This window comes from Carassius auratus, chromosome 35 (assembly GCF_003368295.1).
Source record: "Carassius auratus strain Wakin chromosome 35, ASM336829v1, whole genome shotgun sequence".
NCBI lineage: Eukaryota > Metazoa > Chordata > Actinopteri > Cypriniformes > Cyprinidae > Carassius > Carassius auratus.
In genome coordinates, this window is record NC_039277.1 from 13,967,636 (window position 1) to 13,990,260 (window position 22,625).

At 38.9% G+C, this 22,625-nt stretch overlaps 1 protein-coding gene and 1 long non-coding RNA gene across 3 annotated transcripts in view; both read left to right on the forward strand.

The window, feature by feature from the left end:
* Positions 1 to 427: 427 nt before the first annotated feature.
* LOC113054827 (uncharacterized) lies at positions 428 to 3,514 on the forward strand. The gene is made up of 3 exons (XR_003277446.1): positions 428 to 647; positions 1,812 to 1,881; positions 2,450 to 3,514. It is a non-coding gene; the product is annotated as an uncharacterized LOC113054827 (long non-coding RNA).
* Positions 3,515 to 5,590: 2,076 nt separating this feature from the next.
* Positions 5,591 to 22,625, forward strand: part of LOC113054524 (kin of IRRE-like protein 3) — a 128,943-nt gene continuing 111,908 nt past the window's right edge. Inside the window, exon 1 of one of the 2 annotated variants that reach the window (XM_026220135.1) lies at positions 5,591 to 6,170. In XM_026220135.1, the coding sequence (XP_026075920.1) occupies positions 6,125 to 6,170 (46 nt within the window). In that variant the 5' untranslated portion in view covers positions 5,591 to 6,124. The remainder of the gene's footprint in view (positions 6,171 to 22,625) is intronic. The other variant, XM_026220134.1, reaches the window with a different exon arrangement.

The following is a 22,625-nucleotide window of genomic DNA, read 5'->3' on the forward strand; positions in this document are numbered from 1 at the left end:
GTGTTTGATGGGAACTCATTATTCAAAGTAAAGTCAGATCGATGGGACCTTTGGCACGAATAATGTCTGGTGCATGAGTTTGGTTTTATATGTAAAATATATATGTAAAATATACCTGACCAAATTGTTACTGCTTTAAAATGATTTCAGTGTAATGTAGCTTTTATGTGCAAAAAATACAGTTTAGGGTAATGTGCATTAAGGAAGGACCAGCCTACACTGTAAAAAATTCCTGTAAATTTACATGGAAATTTAACAGCAAATAGTTGTTTCCATGTAATAACAGCATTTTGCTTTTTTTTACAATGCATTATGGGAAGACTTGTTCACTTCGGTTTGCGTGGTCGATCAACAACAATTTGACACTGTTATTTAACAGTACTATAACGTTACCCTATTTTCATCCAATGAGCACAAGGCCCCAGTTTGGAATATCAGATTGAGGTAGGTTTGCAACGATTTATTATTTTATTATCTTTAAATGACCTATTACTTTAAAATATAACATCTTAAACTTCTAATAAAGCTTCTGTGATTTAAATCAGATGCCTCAATTAAATTATGTGTTTTAACTAACGTTATAGGCAAATAATTGGTCGACCGATCCCAGACTGCCATCATACAGCCATCTTTATTACACAACACAGGTAAGAATCCCTAATTTTCATCCAACCTGCATATTTTACCAAACTTTATCCAAGTAATATGAATGGGAATGAACGAAATCAATCTTTTTTTTCTTTTGTGTTATGTGCACATTTCAGTCCATGAGATAGAGACATAGACAATAATTTATCTGCCGGTATAACTTAATTTGCCGCTCCGCGCTTAATTTAATCGCCCTTTTAAGTAGCCTAGCCTACTTATAAAATAACAATATAAAGATCCAGTGCATCCGGTTAGTGAACGGTTAAGATTTGCAGGCACAACGTGTGTAGGATAAGTTAGTCAAGCATACACGTGAATAATGAAGTTTGAGTTTTGAGTGTTTATGAAACGGGCACATGTACAATTTATTTATTTATTGTCAGTAAATGGTAGTGAGGAACATTTTAAATTCTTGTAATTACTAGGTCAACAAACCGCTGCTGACTTGATCGCAAAAAAATAATAGCAGCAACAGCGTCTTGCACTGAATCTGTTTCAGACATTTTAACGAAAATCTATGGCTTCGGTAGTTATTAACTAGATAATTCAGTATTTTTTTTCTTCTGTCGTAATGTTAACGTGCGCATTCAGTCCATGAGAGACATCTAGAGACATAGATAAATCTGCCGCTCCGCGCTTATTTTAATCGCCCTGTTATCAGGCTACTTATTAAAATAGCAATATCCAGTGAATCCGGTTAGTGAACAGGTAAGATTTGCATGCACATTCAAAACGCGTGTGTAGACTATTGCCAAGCATGCAAGTGACTTACAACATTTTAAATTCTTGTCTAATTAGCTACTGTAAAGGTGCCTTTTCAAACCGCTGCTGACTTTATTGCAGCTACTAATAGCAGCATAACAGCGTCTTGCACCGCATCTGTTTCAGCCATTTTATAACGTATTTTAACGAGAATCGATGGCTTCGGTAGTTATTATCTAGATCTGTTCTTTACAACATGTTTCATTGTCAGCTCATTGTCAAGTTCAACCAAACATGATAGTCCTCTCATCATTTACTCCCATCAAAATATAATATTTTTTTGAATATGTTCCTGTTCTGAGTACAAAAAGCCTTTTACCTCTGTAGAATATTATCAACGTTATCAGCAAGTATCACGTTAAGATTAGTCAGTTGTCTTAAATTGTTATCTTTGACAATAGATGTCTGCCACTCCTGCTGACCTCGAAAAGATGGGGAACCTGCCTGTGAGTCCTCGTTTGATCCTGCTTGGTAAGTATATCATATTAGACATGTCTGCAATTTATTTTACAAAAAAAGTTTTACTATTATGAAAGGATTCACATTTAAGTGCTTCATTCTAGAGTTTACTGTCTTTGAATCATGTTTTATTACACTGTGCTGGTTTGAATTTGAGGACATTTTTATTAATCAAAGACAAGTTTGAGTATTTACAAAAAAATCACTACACTTTATTGTATTGTACACTTTTTTTCCCTCTCGGAGGCTGGCTTAGCATTAAAGGAGAACTCCGGCGCAAAATCAAAAAAAAAAAAAAAAATCCCAGAGAACATTCGACTTGGTACCAATGTGTTACTACACCCGAGGTTCATCTTGCACCGGAGTTCTCCTTTAAGTTAAAAACAGACTAACACAACCTTTCTTTTTCCTTTTTTTATTTTTATAGAGATATTGTAGGTTTTGTTAAATTGTAAGACATGACATTGTGTGCATTTTTTCAGGTTTAAAATAATGTACTAATTTCTAACTACCTTTTCTACACCAAACTCTCCAGAGATCATAGAATAACCATTAATTTATCCATTCCTTTATGATCCAGGTGTTAATCCGGGCCAATGGATGAAACAATGGATGATCAGCCTCGAAGGCCGAATAATCTGCGAGGGTGTGCAGCCAACCTTTATCTCTGGACTTGCTGCATTGTTCTCTTCGTATTACATTTTTAATTTGCAGTACCAAGAGGAAGCAGCATCCACACTAGAATTCCTTCAAAGGTAACAAGTTTGGACTTATTTTATTTATTTCTAATTAATATGTTAGTATTAGTATGGTGACAATAGAATCCTCAAGCCATCCTTACTTTCTTCTTTGAGCCGAACACAGTCGGAGTTATAAAGAGAAAATAATATTCTGGCTTCCCAGCTTTGCAATGGCATTGAATAGATCCCGAGTTTTTGAAGCTCCAAAAACCGCATCCATCCATCATAAAATCCATACGACTCCAGGGGGTTAATGAAGTGAAGCGATGGTTTTTTGTAAGAAAAATATCCATGTTTATAACTTTTATCAGCTATAATCACTGGCTTCCAGAAACAGCCGTACGCGAGTTCCAGATAGAGTCGAGTTCCGGCAGAAGAATGACCTTTGACCCGACATATGAAATCTTATATCAAAGTCCTATTCTTTCAAAACGTCTTAAGCCCTATTCGGACGGGACTAGCTTCACAGGGGGACGTTAGAGAAATTTATGCTTGACAGATGTACTTTGAGATTTGAATCCTGTCCGAATCTGCCATGTCTGTCTTTTTCTCACACGACCTCTGTGAAAATTCCAGAGCAAATGACCTACTGTTTTTCGTCAAACTCGAGGGTCCTCAGATTAATCTAATCCTGTCCGAATGCGAATGTCTGTGATTGCCAAAAAAGTTTTTTTTCCAAAACGCTTTTTCTTGTGTGTTTTAGTCAACGTGAACTACCATAAAATCTCTCGCCGGTATTCAAGTTTCTGCTTTTTGCGCACCGATAATGGATGTAGATGTGACGCATTCGTCAGTTCAAACCTAAGCTTTCGCTACGTCTTCGCCATACGTCCTACGTCATGCGTCAGGTCAGAGGTGACCCTTCCGCCAGAACTCAACTCAATTATGAACACGCATATGGTCATGCCATGATTATATTTTATAAATTTATAAAATAAAGATATCTTTCTTAAAAAAAGGCATTGCTTTCCTTATTAGACATTTATTAACCCCACTGGATACATATCGATTACTTTTATGCGTTATTGATGCGTTTATTGGAGCTTCAAAAACTTTACAAATCTGGGAAGGATGTTATGCATTATGGCTGGAAGAAGAAAGCCATATACACTTATGGTTTGAGGGTGAGTAAATTATGGGATAAATTATTGTTTGGGATTAACTATTCCTTTTAAATCATTGTTCACTGAAGATATTATCCTCTTATTTTTCAGACATTTTTGCATTTTGATGGGTGCTTAATTGTATGCACTGAATAGTACTTGACTAGTATTTTTTTATTTGCCTATTTTAGTTTACAATAATTGAGCAGAATTCATCTGGTGTTGTATCAGAATAATAAAAAAAATACTAACTTGTCTTTATTCCTTTTTTGTAATCCATGACAAAAATAATGTGCAGGGTTATAATAGCATTTAGAATTGAAATTATTGGGGTTTCATTGTAAAAACTAATACTGTAAAAAAACAGTTAACTACTGGCAGCTGTGGTTGCCATTATCATACTGTAAAAATACGGTGTGTTACTGTTTTTGAAATTAACAGCTAAATACTGTTTTGACAACTACAGCATATAGCTGTTAAATACCAGGCTGTAAAATTACAGTTTTATACTGTAGTTGTCAAAACGTTATTTAGCTGTTAATTTCAAAAACAGTAACACACCGTATTTTAACAGTATGATAATGGCAACCACAGCTGCCAGTATTTTACTGTTTTTTTACAGGATTATTTTTTACAGTGTATATATTAAGCTATTTAAGTTGTGCCTTAACTCAAATGCAGCATATTCAAGAAAAACATTTAAGAGAAGCAAATAGCTTAATCTAGGCTTTTAATAGAGGTTCAGATGACCAACCGGTTGCAAACGGGTTGGGTTTAAGTTCATGAAAAGACTGACATGTGAAAGCATTTCTTCTATCATCAATCGTCATCTGAGTTTTGGAAACCGAAAGTTTAAGAAAAACCCACAAAAAGACCTACTGATGTACAAAGTGAACAAGGAAGATATGCAGAAAGAATAGCACAACTATAATGGGTAGATGGTAGAACTGTGTTATGTGAGTTTTTAGCGTTGGTTTCTGCTGATAAGTGCTGACAGGAGGTAGGTAGCACAACCTACATTCTTTCAGTCAGCTGCTTTGATTTAAAAAAGGAAAGATGAATTGAGAATGTTTGTGGGTGATACAAAATGCCTCTGGGCAATGTATTGTATTTGTATACAATCGATAGCCAACACATGTTCTGCCATATTGTTCAGTAAGTGTATTTGCAGCTGTTGTCATAATACCTGAAATAAGAAGACGAAGAAAAAAACCCCACTTTCTCTTGCCTGGGATTTATTGGATTCTGACAGCAATTTAAGTTGTCAAGACTTATATAGAAGCTCTTTAGTTTGTCTAAAGAGCTTCTGTACTAGTCTTGACAATTTCAATTTTTGGCAAACAGTTTGCAGGCTGCTATATCCACAGTTAGGTTACTTTGAAATAGTTTTTATTCAGTGAGGGGTTTCTTTCTTTCTTTTTCTTTTAACAAACCATCAACTTTACAAAGTACAGTGGGACAGATTGGTGCTTTATCTACTATGGTTATTATCTTACTTTTAGCCCAACCTTTTCCGTTTAGCAGCCTTTCATCTTCATTGGAACTGAGTGAACATACTTGGGAATGTGTTTTATTATCTGTTAATTTGGGGTAGCTACTAGTGATGTCATTTTAACCCAACTACCTCTGCAGTTTTTCCTTCTTTTTACAACTTAGCAAGTTTGAACGCGAGGACAATTTAAATAGCAACGGTCGTAACGGTCAGAGGCTGCAGAGGAATATGTATGTTTGGGTTACTAGTTAGCCTGTTCTTAACCCAAATATTATTATAATTATTATAATTATCGCAGATAGTATGATTTAACATCCCATCCCTCAACATTTAATTGCAGTAAGACTGAATCCCCCAAAACAAAAATATCTACCTCAGAACATGGTTCAGTTTGAACGGCGTTTTGACGACGCTGTTAACAAATCATCCAGCTCGCTTTCCTAATCTGAAAATTGTGATAATTTAATTCGTTCATTCATGCTGTGCTGTGTTGCTTGTGTCAGAGACACTTTGTGAGGAGTTGGGAGGAGGATACGGGGGAAGGAGGAGCGAATCCGTTCAACGATCTCCTCTATTCGGCTGCCTCATCCTCCGCTGAGTGAAGGAGATAGTGAGAGAGTATGGAGCTAACTGTGAGTGAGCCGGACACTGATGCGCTCTGAGCAGCAGACTGAGCGAATTAACGCACACCGGGTTCGAGGCACTGCGCACGAAAACAGCGCCTATAGGCTGCATTTAAGCACTAATATCAGTACAAGCAAGAAGGAAGAGTGTAGAAAAGGAGCAGGACAAAACCTCCAGAAAGAGTACATCGACGTTTGGAAGAAATCAGCACTACTAACTTTAAAGGACCGCAGTGAGCGCCGCATCATTGTTTCGGTAACCGACACATTACTGAAGAGATCCTCACGCGTCCAGCGATGCGCTCCGGGGTGCTGCTGCTGATCTCCGGGCTGCTCGGGTTCGGTATGTGAATGGAGTTTTTATAAATACTCTACGCATCATGTTCACAAGTTAGTTTAAGATGTAGGGAAAAGTGCGTTGAGTGCCTGCCCACATGAAATCCGATTGACGTTTACTGCAAAATATATACTAAAGATTTGTAGTGTTGTATGCATTGTGTATTTTGCATGATATGCAAAAATTTGTTTGTGGTGGTTCACAATTCCCAGTGCTTGTTTTATGTCTGCTGTACGGGTTTGCGCGCATCCGTTGTGTTACGGACTTGGCAACCATATGATAATTGATCCAGTTAGCGTACTCATCAGCACTTAGCAACTTTTCTTTCTGTTTCATGAGTAGTGATCATTATAAATCGTTTTAGAAATATATATTTAATAAGTCAAAATTAGCAGTGTGTGAATTAGGCAGGTTTGGGAGCTCTGACCTCCCTAATTAAGACTGGCACTCTTCTAAAAGAAGTCAGAACAAAAAGGCGGTGCCTTTAAAGAACGTACGTTTTCTTCATTAGGTGATTTACATTTTCTTGTTAACGAAATAAGTTAATATTTATAAAAAAAAACAAAAAAACATTGGATGATTTACATACTGTACATTATTATTATATTATTATAATATTTTCTATCTAAAAATCTAAAAGAAACTGAGATGCTTGAGTGGTTTTGTTGCCATTCTTAACCATTTACATCTTCCTTGCTGATTTAAGCTTTGGGGTAGATATAAGGGCAGACATCCCAAAATTTGTTTTCATTTGAAGTGCTGTGACTTCTGCTCCCTTCAGGCCTCATTTGAAATTCTGTGTTGTTTGATTGTGTGAGTTTGAAATAACCCTGTGAAGAACCCCTGAACACTCACATTTAAGGTCCAGCATGGGCCAAACTCCTCATTTGAATCTTAAAGCGGCAATAAAGCCTCCGGTATGACTCCCGTATGCACACTTGAGAGAATGAACATCAAATCTCAAGAGGCTTTCTGGTTTATTACTGCTCTTTATGAGTCTGTGTGCCAAGATGTGAAGCCTCGCAGGGCTGTTTCTTTTTTCTTTTCTTTCTCTTCTTTTTTTTTGTACCTCCCTCGTGTGAGTCTTGAGAGGGAGTGCTTTGCCATCACTCTGAAAATCATTCTTTATGACCTGAGAGGAAACACTGACAGGATTTTTGCTGCAGAGTTGTGTTTACGCCATATGCACACGGTGATGCACTTCACCGGCTCAGAACTCGGAGTTTACACACTGATGATATACTGCAGCCCCCCTCCTGCTCCCATCCGTGCTCCAAGTTCTGGAACCAAGAAATGTTTCATGGACAGCTCATGAAACTATACATAAAATGAACAATCACATTCTTCCAACCGTCTATGCGAGAGATTGATCAGAGTCAATGCTATTTATACTCGTTGTCAGAGAAACTGTTCCTCTGGTGAGCCGAGATGCTATCAGGTGAGACCTGTATTTGTATCAGTCCCTGGGGAAGCTCTGTTAACCATAGCCAGATCTTGTGTTACAAATGAACATTGGGTTTACTTAGCATCTCTTGACAGTTGAATCACAGTGCTGTGGCCAGGGAAACAGAAGGAGAGGAAAAGTTGATGTGAACCGACACCCTTCATCTGATCCCTTTATCTGCGCCGCGGCCCCGCTGCCTCCCCAGCAGTGAGGGGGAGCGGCAGATCTTTCCCCTGGAGCGACCAGGACAATCTCATTCATGCTTGGCCCGGACTCCACTTATAGCTCTCACCGAACAAGGAGCAGCCAAGGACCCCGTGAAATGGACCCTCAGGCAGACCAGCTCAAAGAGATTCGTCTCGAGCGGTTGCCAAAATAAGTGCAACTCTTAAAAAAAATGTTTTAGTTTTAGCTCTGTCACAGATAGTTCGCAGCATGTTGAACTAAGCAAATATTGAATTTCCCAGATCCTGCCCACCGCACTCCACAACTTCCTGATTGCTGCAGAAGGCATAATGTTTCCTCTTTAAGTGTCATAAACACCATCAGCATTGTCAGCAGTGGCTTGCAGCCGTGGGGGCAGTGTAGCACTGCTTGGTTTTGTGCAGCCCACACGCTGCCATACAAGATGCTGTCAACGCTTGCTAACAATTATATTGTAATCAGAGCTTGTCTTTCATAAAACATGGACTGTGGGGGCATCTCTGCTGTTGCTTGACAAGCCACCTTGGCCTTTAGTCTGTAAGCGGCTTGGGTTGTATTATGTAGGCTACATTTTAACAGCTGTGGTGCTCTGATAATGCTGGAAACTGAGCGCCTTTATGTATAGTTGATGCTTTTTGCTTCAAATGAGAGCTCTACACACCACTGGTCTGTTTGGGCCAATGGTTCATATTTTTTTACTTACCCTGCAAAATATTTCACTGGAGAAAAATAGACCTTTTCTTAGGGCTGTGCAAAAAATCGAATGCGATTTTCATGCACATCTTATTAGTAAAGACGCTCCTGTAATTAGAAGTATGTCTCCAGCACGTGCGTTCCGGTCATGGTTGCAAGGTTTTCACAACAAATCCTGCCCAGTTGTTTCTCAAAACTAGTCCATAACTAGCCCAATCGCATTTCCAGGAGGTTCCCCGATAAAAAAAATTGCTTAAACTTAAAAATTTAAGTTTTATGGCATGGTTGCCTCGGTAAAATTCGCATTTTAGAGGCTAAATATCACGTTATTGGTATTGTCGCTTCGACCCGCGGACATGAGAAACAACCACAGACTTGGCAACATTTGTTGGCATTTACTACACAGAGAATTCACTGACAATCTACACAAAATCGATTTTAAAATCGGTGGCGATTCTTTGTCGATTTTGAAAGCGACTTTTTTGTTAGTTGTCGGTAGACTACGGCTCTGTGTAGTAACTGCCGCTCCACCTGAACCAGTGTTGCCAAGTCTGAGGTTGTTTTTCATGTCCGCCGTTCGAAGCAACCACAATAACGTGATATTTAGCCCTTAAAATGCGAATTTTACCAAGACAACCATGCCAAAAAAAAAGAGAAAAACCTTATATTTTAACCCCGGGAAACATTTTATTAACGATTAATTTTGGACTAGTTTTGAGAAACAACAGGGCAGGATTTGTTGTGAAAACCTGGCAACCCTGATCTGAACACACGTGCAGGAGATAATACTTCTAATTAAAGGAGCATCTTTACTGATGAGATGTGCATGAAAATCGCATTTGATTTTTTGCACAGCCCTACCTTTTCTCACCCCCTGGCGCCATGGGACACACTTTTTATTAAGAATAGTCACTTTTTATTTCACTGCTTTTGAACTGAAGCTTTGCAACACCTGCCGAGTGACATTAAACAGCTTGAATGATTAAATTATCATTTTTTTCAAATAACTCTGACTGGATTCATCTGAAAGAATAAAGTCATATACGCCTAAGATGCCTTCAGGGTAAGTTATTTATGGCCTAATTTACATTTTTGGGTGTACTAACCCTTTTAAACCATGTGTAATTTGTCAACTCTCCTGAAGATCTCTCACACTTACACCAGGTCATCGGGCAGTCCTAATTAAGCCCTGAACGTAGAAGCAACAATAAGATCATCTCTAAAAGACTTATTTATTCTCCTCATATTGAAGATCCCGTAAGCCTCCATTGATGTTCATAAAGCGGTATCATGGTGTGCAATTGTGCTTTCAAGGACAGCGTGTCCAGGCATTACAGATGCAAGGCTGTATATCTCTTTCTTTTGGTAGAAGCTTAAATTTTCTGCCAACTCTTTCTTTTTTCACACATCTGTGAACTCTCCACTGCCTCAAAACCGCATTTAAGCTTTAGCCTGCAATAACTACTTGGTATAAGTGTAATCTGCTCTGTGAAGCACCCAGGTAAACACCAATTTTCTCCCAGCTGGTCTCATCCTTCTTGCTGTCCGGTTGAGCGTGATGGCTGGACTGGGGCCGGGTCAGCCCAGGAATGAGGCGGAGTGCCTTCCCAACTTCTACTTGGCCCATGCGGATGGGGGTCAGGCTCTATGTGCTCTCTCCTCTATTTGTTTTTTATATAATTTGATTTGAGGCCGACAGAGATGGATTAGCTCATAAATAAGTGAAGAGAAAATCACAACTCAGAGAGACGGCAGAGATAGAAAGAGTTCCGTGTTATTTTCGCTGGCTTGCCATCATTCTCAGAGCATTTCCACAGAGGCCGCCGGAGAGGCATGGACAACAGTCGTTAAACAATAGAAAAAGGAAAGGCCATTTTTAACTGAGACTTCTAGATTTTATCAGTGTTTCTGGCTGCCATACATCTTGCAAACTGACAGTTCGGAGTGCAGATGTGCTACTCTGCTTGTATCCAGGTTAATTAGATCACATTACAACTCAAATTTTCTTAAATGTCACTTAACACTTTCCATCAAAGTTTTTCTCCTCACCCACACTGAAGCATTGACAGGTCTAATGGGATCTAAACAGGTAATAACAAAGTAATTTCTTGACATGTTTGTATATGAGCAACACCGTGTGTGTGTGTGTGTGTGTGTGTGTGAAGGTCCCTGTTGTGTGGGTGGGTGGCAGTTAGTCTGTGTGGATATGAGTTTATTTTTCCTCACTCTGCACAATCAATCATTTGATCATTTATTTCTCTCTCTAATTTGCTGAAGGGGTAGTTTAAAAAAAAACATCAGCATCATTTTATTCTCACTCTATATTGCAGCTATGAATCAATGTGACGCTGCCACATATTTGTGTCGCATTGCAAGCAGTTGTTTGGTTGTCATCCTGACAGACTCTGAGAGATAGACTTAAGCAGGCCTGGTAAATTCCGCTCTGATTTATGTTGTTGAACATGAAACGCTTGATCTGATAAGGGTTTCTGTGTGTGCAAGAAGTTTTTGCCACGGACAGTCACACACATAGATTGACAGGTCTGGAGCTTGGAGTCTGGTGGCATTACACACCGAGCCTGTTTACCTCAGCACGGATGAGTGCCACAATACAAGCATAAGCCTGGCTTATTTAAATGCAAATCAATCTTTTGACTACACAACAGCAATTGAGGGTAGGGTTACTGTCCTCTTACCTTTAGATAATTCCGTGTTTGTTTTTCTGGTGTAACAATGCATCTTTTACAGCCGCCGTTGTAACTTCACCTTCCAAATCCCAGGATTGCTTTGTGGTCACATTTCCGATAAGAGGCTGACGGTGCGCTTCAGAATGACCAATTTCACAACACAAGGTGCTTTGCTGCAATGGAAGGCTTCTATCGGGAGTGTTGTGTGATCTGAACCCCGTGAGGCACGGTTAATACTTCTTCATTATTTTGTGCTAGTAAACCGAATGCTTTGATTGCATCTTTTGATGGGAACTGCAAGTAGTCGCCACGGGAGCTTATAGTAATTGTTCTCAGCATGCGTCTCTGTGTTGTCTCTCATTGTTTAAGGCAGATTTGAAAGCCTTAAAGCACTTCCCATAAAGAACCTCTAATAGTGCTCTTACGGAAACAGGCCCAACATCCAAGTTTACTCTCCAGAGACTCGAGCGACTGGCGCAACCTAGATATCTTGTGTTTGATGACGTCTGCAATGGTCACGTCTCGGTAAAGCATGCAAAATGTTTTACGAACAATAAGTTATTTCCTGCTAGTTTGAAATCAAGAAGTCTTGTGCCAAACTCTTGAAATAAATGTAATTGTTTGTTGGATTCTTGTATAAAGATTGGATATTTTAGCAGACTCGTTCACTAGTGTTGTATCTTGCATTGCAAAATCAAGAAAGATAAAGATGCATCTGGCAAAGCCCATGAGACTGTGCTTTTATTAAATCTTGAAATTGAATCATTCCTTCGCTCACAAATCAAAAAAGTGGTCTGCGACTCAGCTGTCTGAGTGTTTGTCTTTGACTCACTTGTAAACCCCTACCTCAGAATAACCGAGCAACTTCTGTTGAGTGCAGTACAGCCGTGCTTTTTCAGCACGGTAAGCGAGGCCATCTGTACATTAAGAAGAGCTAGTTTTGAATGGCTGCCTCAATTGCTGTGGTGCCATGATTTAATAAAGGAGAACTCTTATTCAATCAGCAGCTCTGAAACATCCGCAGAAAATCACACATGATGCGCGTCCGGCACACCCGCTTGGCCACTGACCAAAGCTAAATGGAGCAGCTTGAGTGAATTGACTCCTCCTGTTTCGAGTGAGCCAAAAAACACACAAACCGTTTTTTTTTAATATCAGACACGTTCCGCAAATGTATGACGTGATGCAGGATGCTGAAGCCAAAGCAAAATTCTGTTAAGATCCTGTAAGTCCTCTGCGGTTTGAGCAGAGTACGGGGTGATAAACAAAAAAATCAGAGCTAAGTGCAGTTTATTTTCACCTTATCAATACCGATAATGGTCTGTATTGAAGTACGACTGGGCAGTAATCTAATAGAAGCCATGAAGTTAGATCAGATTGCAGAGAGACCGATCTAGAGAGCACAGGTTTTTAAAAAGTAGGCAGTAGGCTGAACCCCATCTTAAGTGCACTTTGAAAATGATGAGGTTCAGCAAAGCAGGTGAGACTGAACAAAAAGTTGTGACTGTGTTATGGCCTGACAGCTTTTCTGGACCGAAAACTGAATTTCCTGTTTGAAAGATGCTTTTATTTAGATGGAGAGCTGGAGAAAGATGAAACGAGGTCAAGGAGGAGTCGACAGACACGCCTCAACTTTGACAGACAGAGTTTGATTATTTTGTGAGACAAAAGGTTTCTGCAGCATTTAGGTAAAAAAATGTTCTTTTTCAAGGGTGAACATTAACAGAAATTCAACTTTACATGTATTGATAGTTATTCAGCGGAAACAGCAAATACAGTGGAGATATGAAGAGTGCAGTAATTTTGTAAAATCAATATTTATTGACAACCACAGCGTCCATCTTAGAGTCCAGCTTACCTCTGTTAAATGGAAAGTAAATTATTTCTTCAGAGGTTCATATACAGAAGATTGGTGCTTGTATTTTCATGCTGCCAAAATATTTCCCTTTAGGTTGCTAAAACCTCTTTTAACTCCTCTACTGGAATATGTTGTAACTTCAAATGTTTATACTTGCATCAGTGATTTCCAACAAAAAAAATTATAAAATGCACTTTGCTGTGAATTATGGTGCGTCTCGGAGGGTCTTGGCAGAAAATCTGCATGAAATGATACAATACCCTGAATTCACTATCATAAGCCTTGACTTTATGTGGTTGTTTATCTTCCATTTAAGGAATGAATTTCTTATAGAGGAGAACAAAAGTGGGCCATTTTCAGACAACTTAAATACTTTTGCACAAATAAACACTTTAGAAAACAAAACTAGGGAGCTAGGTTCATCCCCTTAGGCACTGATGAAGCATAAATACATAATTAATAGGCTCTCCGTCAAGAGGTCCTCAAATGAACGCATCTAATGCTCAAAGCATACGTAATGATGTGACACCATCTACTACACTAATTAAAGATCAAGGGCCCAGAGGACATGACTAGTGTAGGTGGCCTTCCAGACCATACCACTTTTATAAATCAGAGACAATGCTCTACATGTATATATCTGTAGATGTTTATTGTCATTTCTACAGCCCTAGCAGTTTTTTAGGAACATCTAAAAAGCTCCTTTTCAGGGACATGCATCAATGCGAAGGTTGTGAGTTCATTTAAATCATTTGTGTCTTTGAAGCACGATCATCCAAAATGCAGTTTTCAGATAGTACAGAATTTCAGGTACTAATCTGAAGCCTTTTCTGGCTGGGAAACTTACTTTTGAGAAGGGTTTTTTTAACTTGGTAATACATTCTCCAGAACCCCTGCAGGCCCTGATTGCTTGCAGTCCATAAATGTGCTCTTTCTGAATTCATTTGTAGGTCGGCTGTATGGTGTGTATTGCTGAACTGGTGGTTGCAGATATGCGGTCCTATTTCTGATCCTTGGGGTTCCCCGTCCTAGTGCTAATGGTCCAGCTCCATCCTCCGCTGTGAGTGGATGATGGAAGCAGGTTTGGTAAATAGTAAAGACAGACTGCTGTGTTCAAGCATCCCTAATGGGACTCTGGTGCAAATTATCATCTGAGAAGTAAAGATGTCAGCAGACAGGGAAAGAGGGAGAAAAGACTGATGTTTCCTTTAAATGGGACCAAAGGTGTAAAACATTTCTGAACATCAAATAAAACACTGAGAGTCCATTGGAATATCGTTGACAGCTTTTGACTTTCATTTCAGGCATCTTCTCTCCGTAAAGACATTATCATATATCTTTCCGTCACTCCTGGTGTCATATTGAGCTGAGAAACAGAAAAAAATTCCTTGCTGAGCGTATTAAGATTAACACCTTCTCCCATCTTTTCTCATCCATTATTTTCCCAATTTTTACAAAAACAGATATGATGATATATATTTATTTATTTTTTATTAATTTTTTTAGGTGCAAACAGTGTTTAAGGAATTTGAGGATCCTGTTAGGTCTAGTGGAAGTTTTCCTTTCTCTGAGGAGAGTTAGAGTGTGATCAGTTATGTTTCTTTTATGCCAGGTTCACACTACAGGATGTTAAGCCCAATTTAAACTCAATTTACAAGTCAACGAGCTCACGGGCAGGTTGGGCTGTGATCAGGGGCAAATCAGCAGGTGATCAGTGCTCGGGAATCTTTATGTGTGAACTTCTCAACGATGCATTAAAGAGGCTCGCTGATGCCAGAACAAATATCTAGCATGCTAAACATCTGGATCTGTCGACCAACTCGACATCCTGTGGTGTCAGGTGTCACAACAAGCTACAACCAATAAGAGAGCAAGGCATGGGTTGAGGTGACCAGAAGAAAAACAGCAGCAGCAACATGGCTTTAAGACAAAGGATGGGCACAAGAAATTGAGCAAATTTTGCAAATCATCATGTAAACAGCTTGCAGCACTAATTTCTACCCAACATCCATTTTCAAATAAACATCTCCTGTTTCCCTTGTTGTCGCTCATCAGTTCCTGTTCCACATGTTTTCATGCCAAAACGTGGTTTGGGGACTGGATGGATTCATTGGGAGACAGACTTCTTTTATACTTGCGTAGTGTGTTCCCCCTGTTGCGGATCATTTATGTAGTTTGAATACCACAATGACTTCAAGACAGACAGCAAGTCATGTAGTCTGAACAGCACAGCGATCTGCCGATGTTTAAAGTTCTTCATTTTGAGAACATTTATTTATACCTCTATGCACTATAGAAGCTTACTGTAACTTTCAGATCATGTTTTCAATATTTTTATCCACTTTATTGACAGGTCTAGATTTTTTGGCTTTGTTTAAATTTCTAGAAAATAGCCAAATCAAATGGTTGTATTTGTGTAACTTGTATTTAGTGTAGCTATATTAATGACTAGTTACTGTAACTATATAGTAGCTATATATGTATTTATAAATTATTTTGTGGGTGGGCGGAGCTCCTTGCTGACTATTGCTTTGTCCGAATTAAGTGGCTGCATCCTTCGAAGTCTGCATTCAAAGACCAATTGTATCACCGTGGCATGACGAATGCTGTCCTAATTCGAAGGCTTCTTTAAATGCGGCTTCAAAATACGTCCTTTGTTTCCCAGGCAGTGAAGGATACAACTAATGGATTCTTTTGTAGCCCAGACAATCCTGAGATTCATTGCATGCCGATGATTATTTTTGAGAGAAATTTCTGGATTACACTTTATAATCTATTGTTTATAATTTTGTAAGTAGTGGGTTTCAGCCTACTTGAATATCAATGATACAAATATATATTCAAAACAAAAATGTTTAAATGTTGACTTTTTTATAGATAGTTTTCACTTTTATTATGTACAATAATGTCCCAAGATGAGCATATTTAGACATGATATAAATCCTGTTATTGCCGCTTGTCAACAACAGCTGTCCCAGTTACTAGGAGACAAGATCCGTCCTTGGTAGTCTAGAGTCTAGACCATCCTGTTTAATACTTGGTCCGACCTTTGTAGCCCTCGAAGGCTTTTGACAACATACAACATAGTTTAGATAATTTAGCCTGGGAACAAAATGGGAAATGTATCAGTTATTTGAAAAATGTGTCCTTCCTTTATTGTGTGTTTTTGGCATCTTTGCATATTTCAGCAGTTTTTGGCATTGCTGACATCTCTATTTTCAAACGCTAATGATGGCATTTCTGTGTTTAAAGGGTCTGTATCTCAGAAGGGAAAAAAGAGAAAAGAAACCTATACTGTATATAGTTCAATCAAAAATGAAAATTCAGTCATTATTTACTCACCCTTGTATTGATCCAAACATTCTGAAATATATTTTTGTTTTGTGTTCCATAGTAGAAAGTCATTCAAGTTTAAAATGACATAAAAGTGAGTGAAAGATGAACTTAAATCTTTGGGTGAACTGTAATTTCAAGTAAACGTGTGTTTGCTCTGATTTCAATCTAGGAGAAGCAGTTGAGATATTAAAAAGATCTCTGTTGTAACTTTACTTTCCTATGGTTGTTTTCATCTGTTCCTTTTTTTTTTTTTACAAACTTAAAAACGTGGTCCAGGACTCAAATGAGAAGGTCACAGCTCAGTCTCTGAGGCAGATGCATGGGACTCGAGCCCATGGCAAGGTTGTTTTGGACCGCAGTGAGGTTTCCTCCAGTTGTCTGTGATGTAAGTAGGACAAACCCAGGGTCCCTCAGAAAATCTCTGTTGTTTTAATATCGCTAGTGTCCAGAGGGGCCAAGAGACGGAGGCCAGTGATAGAGTTACAGCTTCTACAGAGGGCAAACAAGGAGATATGACACTCTGCTGTGATGGGTCTTTAATGCCAGATAGCAAAAGGACACTAGGGACCCATGAGTGTGTGCTCGCATGCTTACTCCTGGCTTTTAGGGCCGTGAAAGAGTACGAATGTTGGCATAGGTGAGAAAGAGAGTGGAGACAACATTTAATTTAGCTTGTCAGTTGTCATGGGTCAAGCTGAAGGGAAAACATCTCCTGTGGCTAAGAGAGCTGATGTGAGAAGAAAGAATCCATCCGTGTGTTGACTGAGAAAAATGTGCACTCTGATGAAAAAAAAAAAATGCTTCAGAAAAACATAGTTAAAGCTCAAGTTGTCAAACTCACACTCAAGTTTTTTGGCCACTGGCCAATGCTGCAGACTTACAAGAGATGGTCTCGCTTGTCCCCATGGAATTACAGAACCTGTCAAGACATTTAAATGTGAAGCAATTCGACATGACAGAAAGGTTCAGACATATTTTTCCCTTGAAATCGTTGACAGACAAATGTCATTCAGAGCTTCTAGTACTCGGTGATCTTTGCATTACCCCTCACTTGTAATTAGTACTTTTCTAATCTGTCCTTATGGGACTTTTTTTATTCACTGAAAATAAGAGTTATTGCTTTGTGAATTGGGCTACAGATTTTAAACTAATAACTATTTTATAACCTTTCATGAATAAAAGAACAGTTTAAAGAGTTTATATGACCCTGTATGTTTTTAGTTTTAATAAGTGTAATCGACATAAGATTGTGCTTGTAAATCTGCTCTGTAAGATGAGAGAGGAGGGGATTGTTGAGCTGTCAAATACTCTTGAGATTTCCCCAGAGCTCTTAATGCTACAGGGCAAACCCCAGCAGTTGACTTTACTTCAGTCCATTATGACTATGACGTGTTCAAGGATTGCCTTAAGCCTTAGTGCGTTTACTGTTCTCTTCTTGTAATGTTTGACAATTTCTTACCGAATAACTTATAAGGATGTACATATGTTGGGCTTGTAATAATTATCTCAGCAAGAAGGAGAAGGCACTTTATCTTAGCACCCAACTTGTCATTGAAAACCGTCCAAGGCCATTTGTTTGAGTGCTTTTAATCATTTGAAGCAAATGTTGTACTATAGAATTTAGTTGATGTGTCATCACAGGTGTGTGACTATGGCTCATTGCATCAGATTTTAGAGCTGGAACTGTCTGTATTTTGTGCTATTTGCAGAAGACTGAAACTTTTCCATCACACATATGAGCAGTCTTTGCAGATCAGGTGTAATTAGGAAGGTTTTGGCTTTCTGAAGGACTCGCCAGTTTCCTTGGCACAGGCTTCTCTAAAACACTCAAAAGCTCTCGTCTCTCCTCTCGGGCTCTGCTTTTTTTCTGGCCAGTTGGACTGGGCAAGCTGTGTCATTCCTATAGCTGCGTCAGACATGCTGGACATGTGCTGTTTTGAACTTTGGCTTTGATTGCTGGGGCGTGAAAGCGAGTGAGCAAAAGTGTGAAGTGTAAAACTGGCTGAGGGAAAGCAGGATGCTGCATGCCAACAAACATTTTGAATAAGAATTTTTTGGGCCCAAAGATTTTGTATGTTTTGTGAAGACACAATTCTCGCTGTGTACTGTATATTGTATATTATGCATTATACCACAGTGAAATATGATACTTTGCAACAAAACTTGTTTATTTACCCCAAAAGGTGGATATTATTAAGTCTGTTAATATTCTCATTGTGATTTGATGGAGAAAAGGCAACAACAAGAGGTAGATACCAAAAATTCAAAGTACACTTTGCTTTTAGATACCACCCCCCCAAATAATTGCTTTGACTTTGAAGAATAAACATGTTGAATTAAGCCATAAAAAAAGGAAAGAGAAGATGCTGAAATAAATGAAGCTTTCTGTGTCTTTTTTTTTATCCACTGAGTCTGCAGCGTAATTTGTCGTGAAAACATGAAAAATACATTGTTGGCTTCTGTCTGGTGGGCCTAAGTGTTAAATAATTACAATAAATTGCCTCAGGTTCCTCTAAACCAGAGCACTTCAAAGAGCACACATATATTTGACGGAGGAAAAAAACCTTCATGCTGTCATGCTCTATTTTTGCATTGACTTCGGCCCCTGCTGAAAACTGCCTGTTTACATGTCCCATAATCCCGTTGCCCCCTCTGTGTTATGCATTATTATGATATTTTATCAAAGCTCTTGGGAACGGCGGCGCTGGATGCTAGAAGGTTGCTCTCCGAATGAAAAATCTGAAATTATGTCTGCTTTACCTAAAAAACAGAAATAATAACACAAGATGATGGCAGCTGTAAAAGAAGATGATGATATTAAAGGTGGTAACGAGAGGCCAGACAAACTCCACTGAGAAACTGGAATCTGCAAGCAACCCAGAGGTGCTGTCTCTACTCGCATTGAACCCTCTCACTTCAGCATATTTCTTGATGTTTCTGTCCTAAGGCCCATCTCTTGCAGGAGCAACAAATGTCGATGCTGGGAAAAATCTTTTCAGGGGAAACGCGATGTTTCTCAGGTTTAGTAGGGTCTGGGTATGGCCATCTGCTTGTGCTTGCATCATTCTGCTTATAGCTCTGTAAGTCAACATGAAATCAAAATTGACACTATCTAGTGTTTAATAAAAGTCCCAGCCAGGTCTTACTGAGGGTGATTCATCAGTGCACTTTATTCCAGAGATAAACTGGTTTGTAGCGAATTGTTTCATGGAAATACAATAACTTTTTCCGCCTGTGAAATTGCATTTCTGCTTGTGTAATCAAGACTGTGTGGGTGGGGAAAAATAATATTAACCAATAATATCGCAGCATGCTGCAATCCACTCAATTCCCGATGGGACTTACTCTGTTTCACTTTGAACATACAATATGTCACATTGCTGTTTCATACTTAATTGCTTAATTTTTTTTTTCTTTTAGAATAGCAAATATTAATGCATAGTAAATGAGCAATGCATTTACACATTATTTTTGTTGTTATGACATTACTGGATATTAATAGTTTAAAGGTCATGCATACACACTCACTTACTCACTCACACATACACTCATACACACACTCACGTGGAGTCCATCCTTTAATGTTTTTAAGTCACTTAATAAAGATTTTTCCATTAAGTGACTCTGGGCTGTTGGCAGAGGCAGAGATGAGCGGGGAGAGAGAGAATGATGAAGATCAGTAACAATAGAGGGGGATAATTGTGCCAGAATCACAACCATCTGGTCTCAGTCTCCTCACAGATCCCCACGCACAGCTTGCAATCCTTCCCCTGAAATCCTTAAATCCTCACAATCTGCCACACGCTTTCAGATGTGACTGCCATCACCCTCTCCTCTCCTCTCCTCTCCTCTCCTCTCCTCTCCTCTCCTCTCCTCTCCTCTCCTCTCCTCTCCTCTCCCTCTTTCCTATCACTTTTTCCAATCTCTTCTCCTTCAATCTCTTCGTCTCATCTTCTTCGATCTTTTCTCATCTCCTTTGATCTCTTTTGATCTCCTTTTATTTATTTTCTTTAGCGTTGTTCCTTTCCTTTGATCACGACTTGTCTCCTTCTGTCTCTTCTTTTCATCACCTGTCTTTTCTTATTTGCTTTGATCTCTTTTCCTCTCTTCTCTTCTCGTCTCCTTCAGTCATTTATCATATCTTTTCATCTCATCTCATCTCATCTCATTTCATCTCATCTTTCATCTAATCTTTTTCTTAAATCTCCTCTTGGCTCCTGTGGTCTCTTCTCCTCTCGTCTCCATCAATTTTATGTCTGCGTGTTTCCTTCAAACTCTTATCGACTCCTTTGATCTCTTATCTCTCTCAGTTTCTCACCTTTTTTCTTATCTCCTTAAATCTTCTCTTATCTCCTTCATCTCTTCATCTTATCGTCTTCGATCTCCTTCAATCTTTTCTTGTCTCCTTCTCTCTCTTCTCTTGTTCTCATTTCCTTCAGTCTCTTCTCCTCTTGTCTCCTTTGATCTCTTATCCTCTCATCTCATCCAGTCTCTCTTTGTCTCCTGCCATCTCTTCTTCTTCGATCCCCTTTCCTCTTCTTCGATCTCTTCTTCCTCTTGTCTCCTTCTGTCTCTCCTCCTCTCGTTTTCTTCCATCTCTTCTCTTTTTTTCTCTTCTATTAACATCTCTTTCTGATGATCCATTCACCTAAGGAATTCTCTAACCTGTGCTGAACAGCTTGAGGAATTGTTGATATTGCCCATTCAAGATGAACTGAGGGGTATTGATTCAAGCTGGACAAGGACAGATAAAGACAAAACCCTTTTGTACTACAACCATGTTAAGCATGTATTCACAGAGGAATTCATACACACAGGTTAGATAAGATGACTACATAACAATGTCCTCCATGGTCAGAATACTACAGTTAATCTTTCTGTTTTCCGTTCTCTCTCTGTGCTGTTCTGAGCTGCCTGACTCTTTGTATTCTTTGGCTCTTTTGTCTCTTTAGGGTCTCTAGGTTAAACCCTGTCATTGGAGTGACTCACTGTTAGGCCTTCTGGTGCTCTGGGTGTACTAAATAATGCTCTACACATGACATGACATTGCAAGACAGAGATAAAGCTAAATAAGTGTCAACTGTTCTTTCAATTCTTTTATTACTCTTAAAAACAAAATAAAACCTGAAAACATTTAGATTTGAAAAATTCTGTTATTTTATCACCCTCATGTTGTTCCGAACTTGATTGACTTTCCCAGAATGTTCCTGTCGTAAAGTCTAGAATTCTCTTACAGAAATAAGCCACAGAGGAGTCTGATGTTAACCTTTGCTGACCTGGGCATAGATTAGTCTATGCTGAATCCAAAAATAAGATTGATAGCCCTTTGGCTAACTGCTAGCTAGTCAAACTTGTACTTAAGACACTGACTTAACATAGAGGCTAATTTTGTAGAACTGGCCCCTGCTTGCTAGTCTTTAAATTCTTTCAAAGAACTATGTTTTAGTCTTTCTGTTTGTGTCAGATAATTCGGCTATGTTGTTTTTTGCTAAGATAATCATCAATGTTACTATAGCTCATTCTCAGGGTTTTGAAACAAAACACCCCAGAACACCCTATGAACCTGATAGCAGTTTTTTCCCTTTTATTGGCTATGTGTTAAGCTTATGATACACGGGGCAACTTTTTGAGCAATGTTGCCATCATCGGGCAACCGAAAAGAGACAAGGGACCACGACTGATCTAAAGAATCCAGATAGACATTTGTTATCCATTCTCAATGGGAAAGTGCCCAAGCAGCACTGCTCAAAAACTTGCCCCATGTATCATCAGCCTTAGTTTCTTAGACACACACTGACATACAGTAATGGCCCTATTAAGCTTTATAGCCAAGGGACACAAAGAAATGGAGCAATATCTGTTTTCCTGAGACTTTTGAGAATCATTTGCTCTTTGTTACCTGAAAAGGTTTTTTTTGTTTGTTTTATCAAGCACATTGTGAGGGCATAAGGTGAGAAATCCTCAATGACTGCTCACACCTTATGAATTAAAGGCCTGGTTCGTTTTATATAGCACTTCATAGAACAGTTTGATCACCTGCACCACTTTCACAAGTCTTATGTGTATAATAGAAACATTTTATTAATCCATCAACTCAAGGCTAGACCATTCTTGTATTTATTTCCTCATCTTGACCAAAACTGAAAGTCAAGACTACATAAAGTTTGAGGTATATGCAAAAGTTACCTGAGACTCCACACCTCTTTGTATTCCTGTTCGGGGCATTCATTACCCTTTGA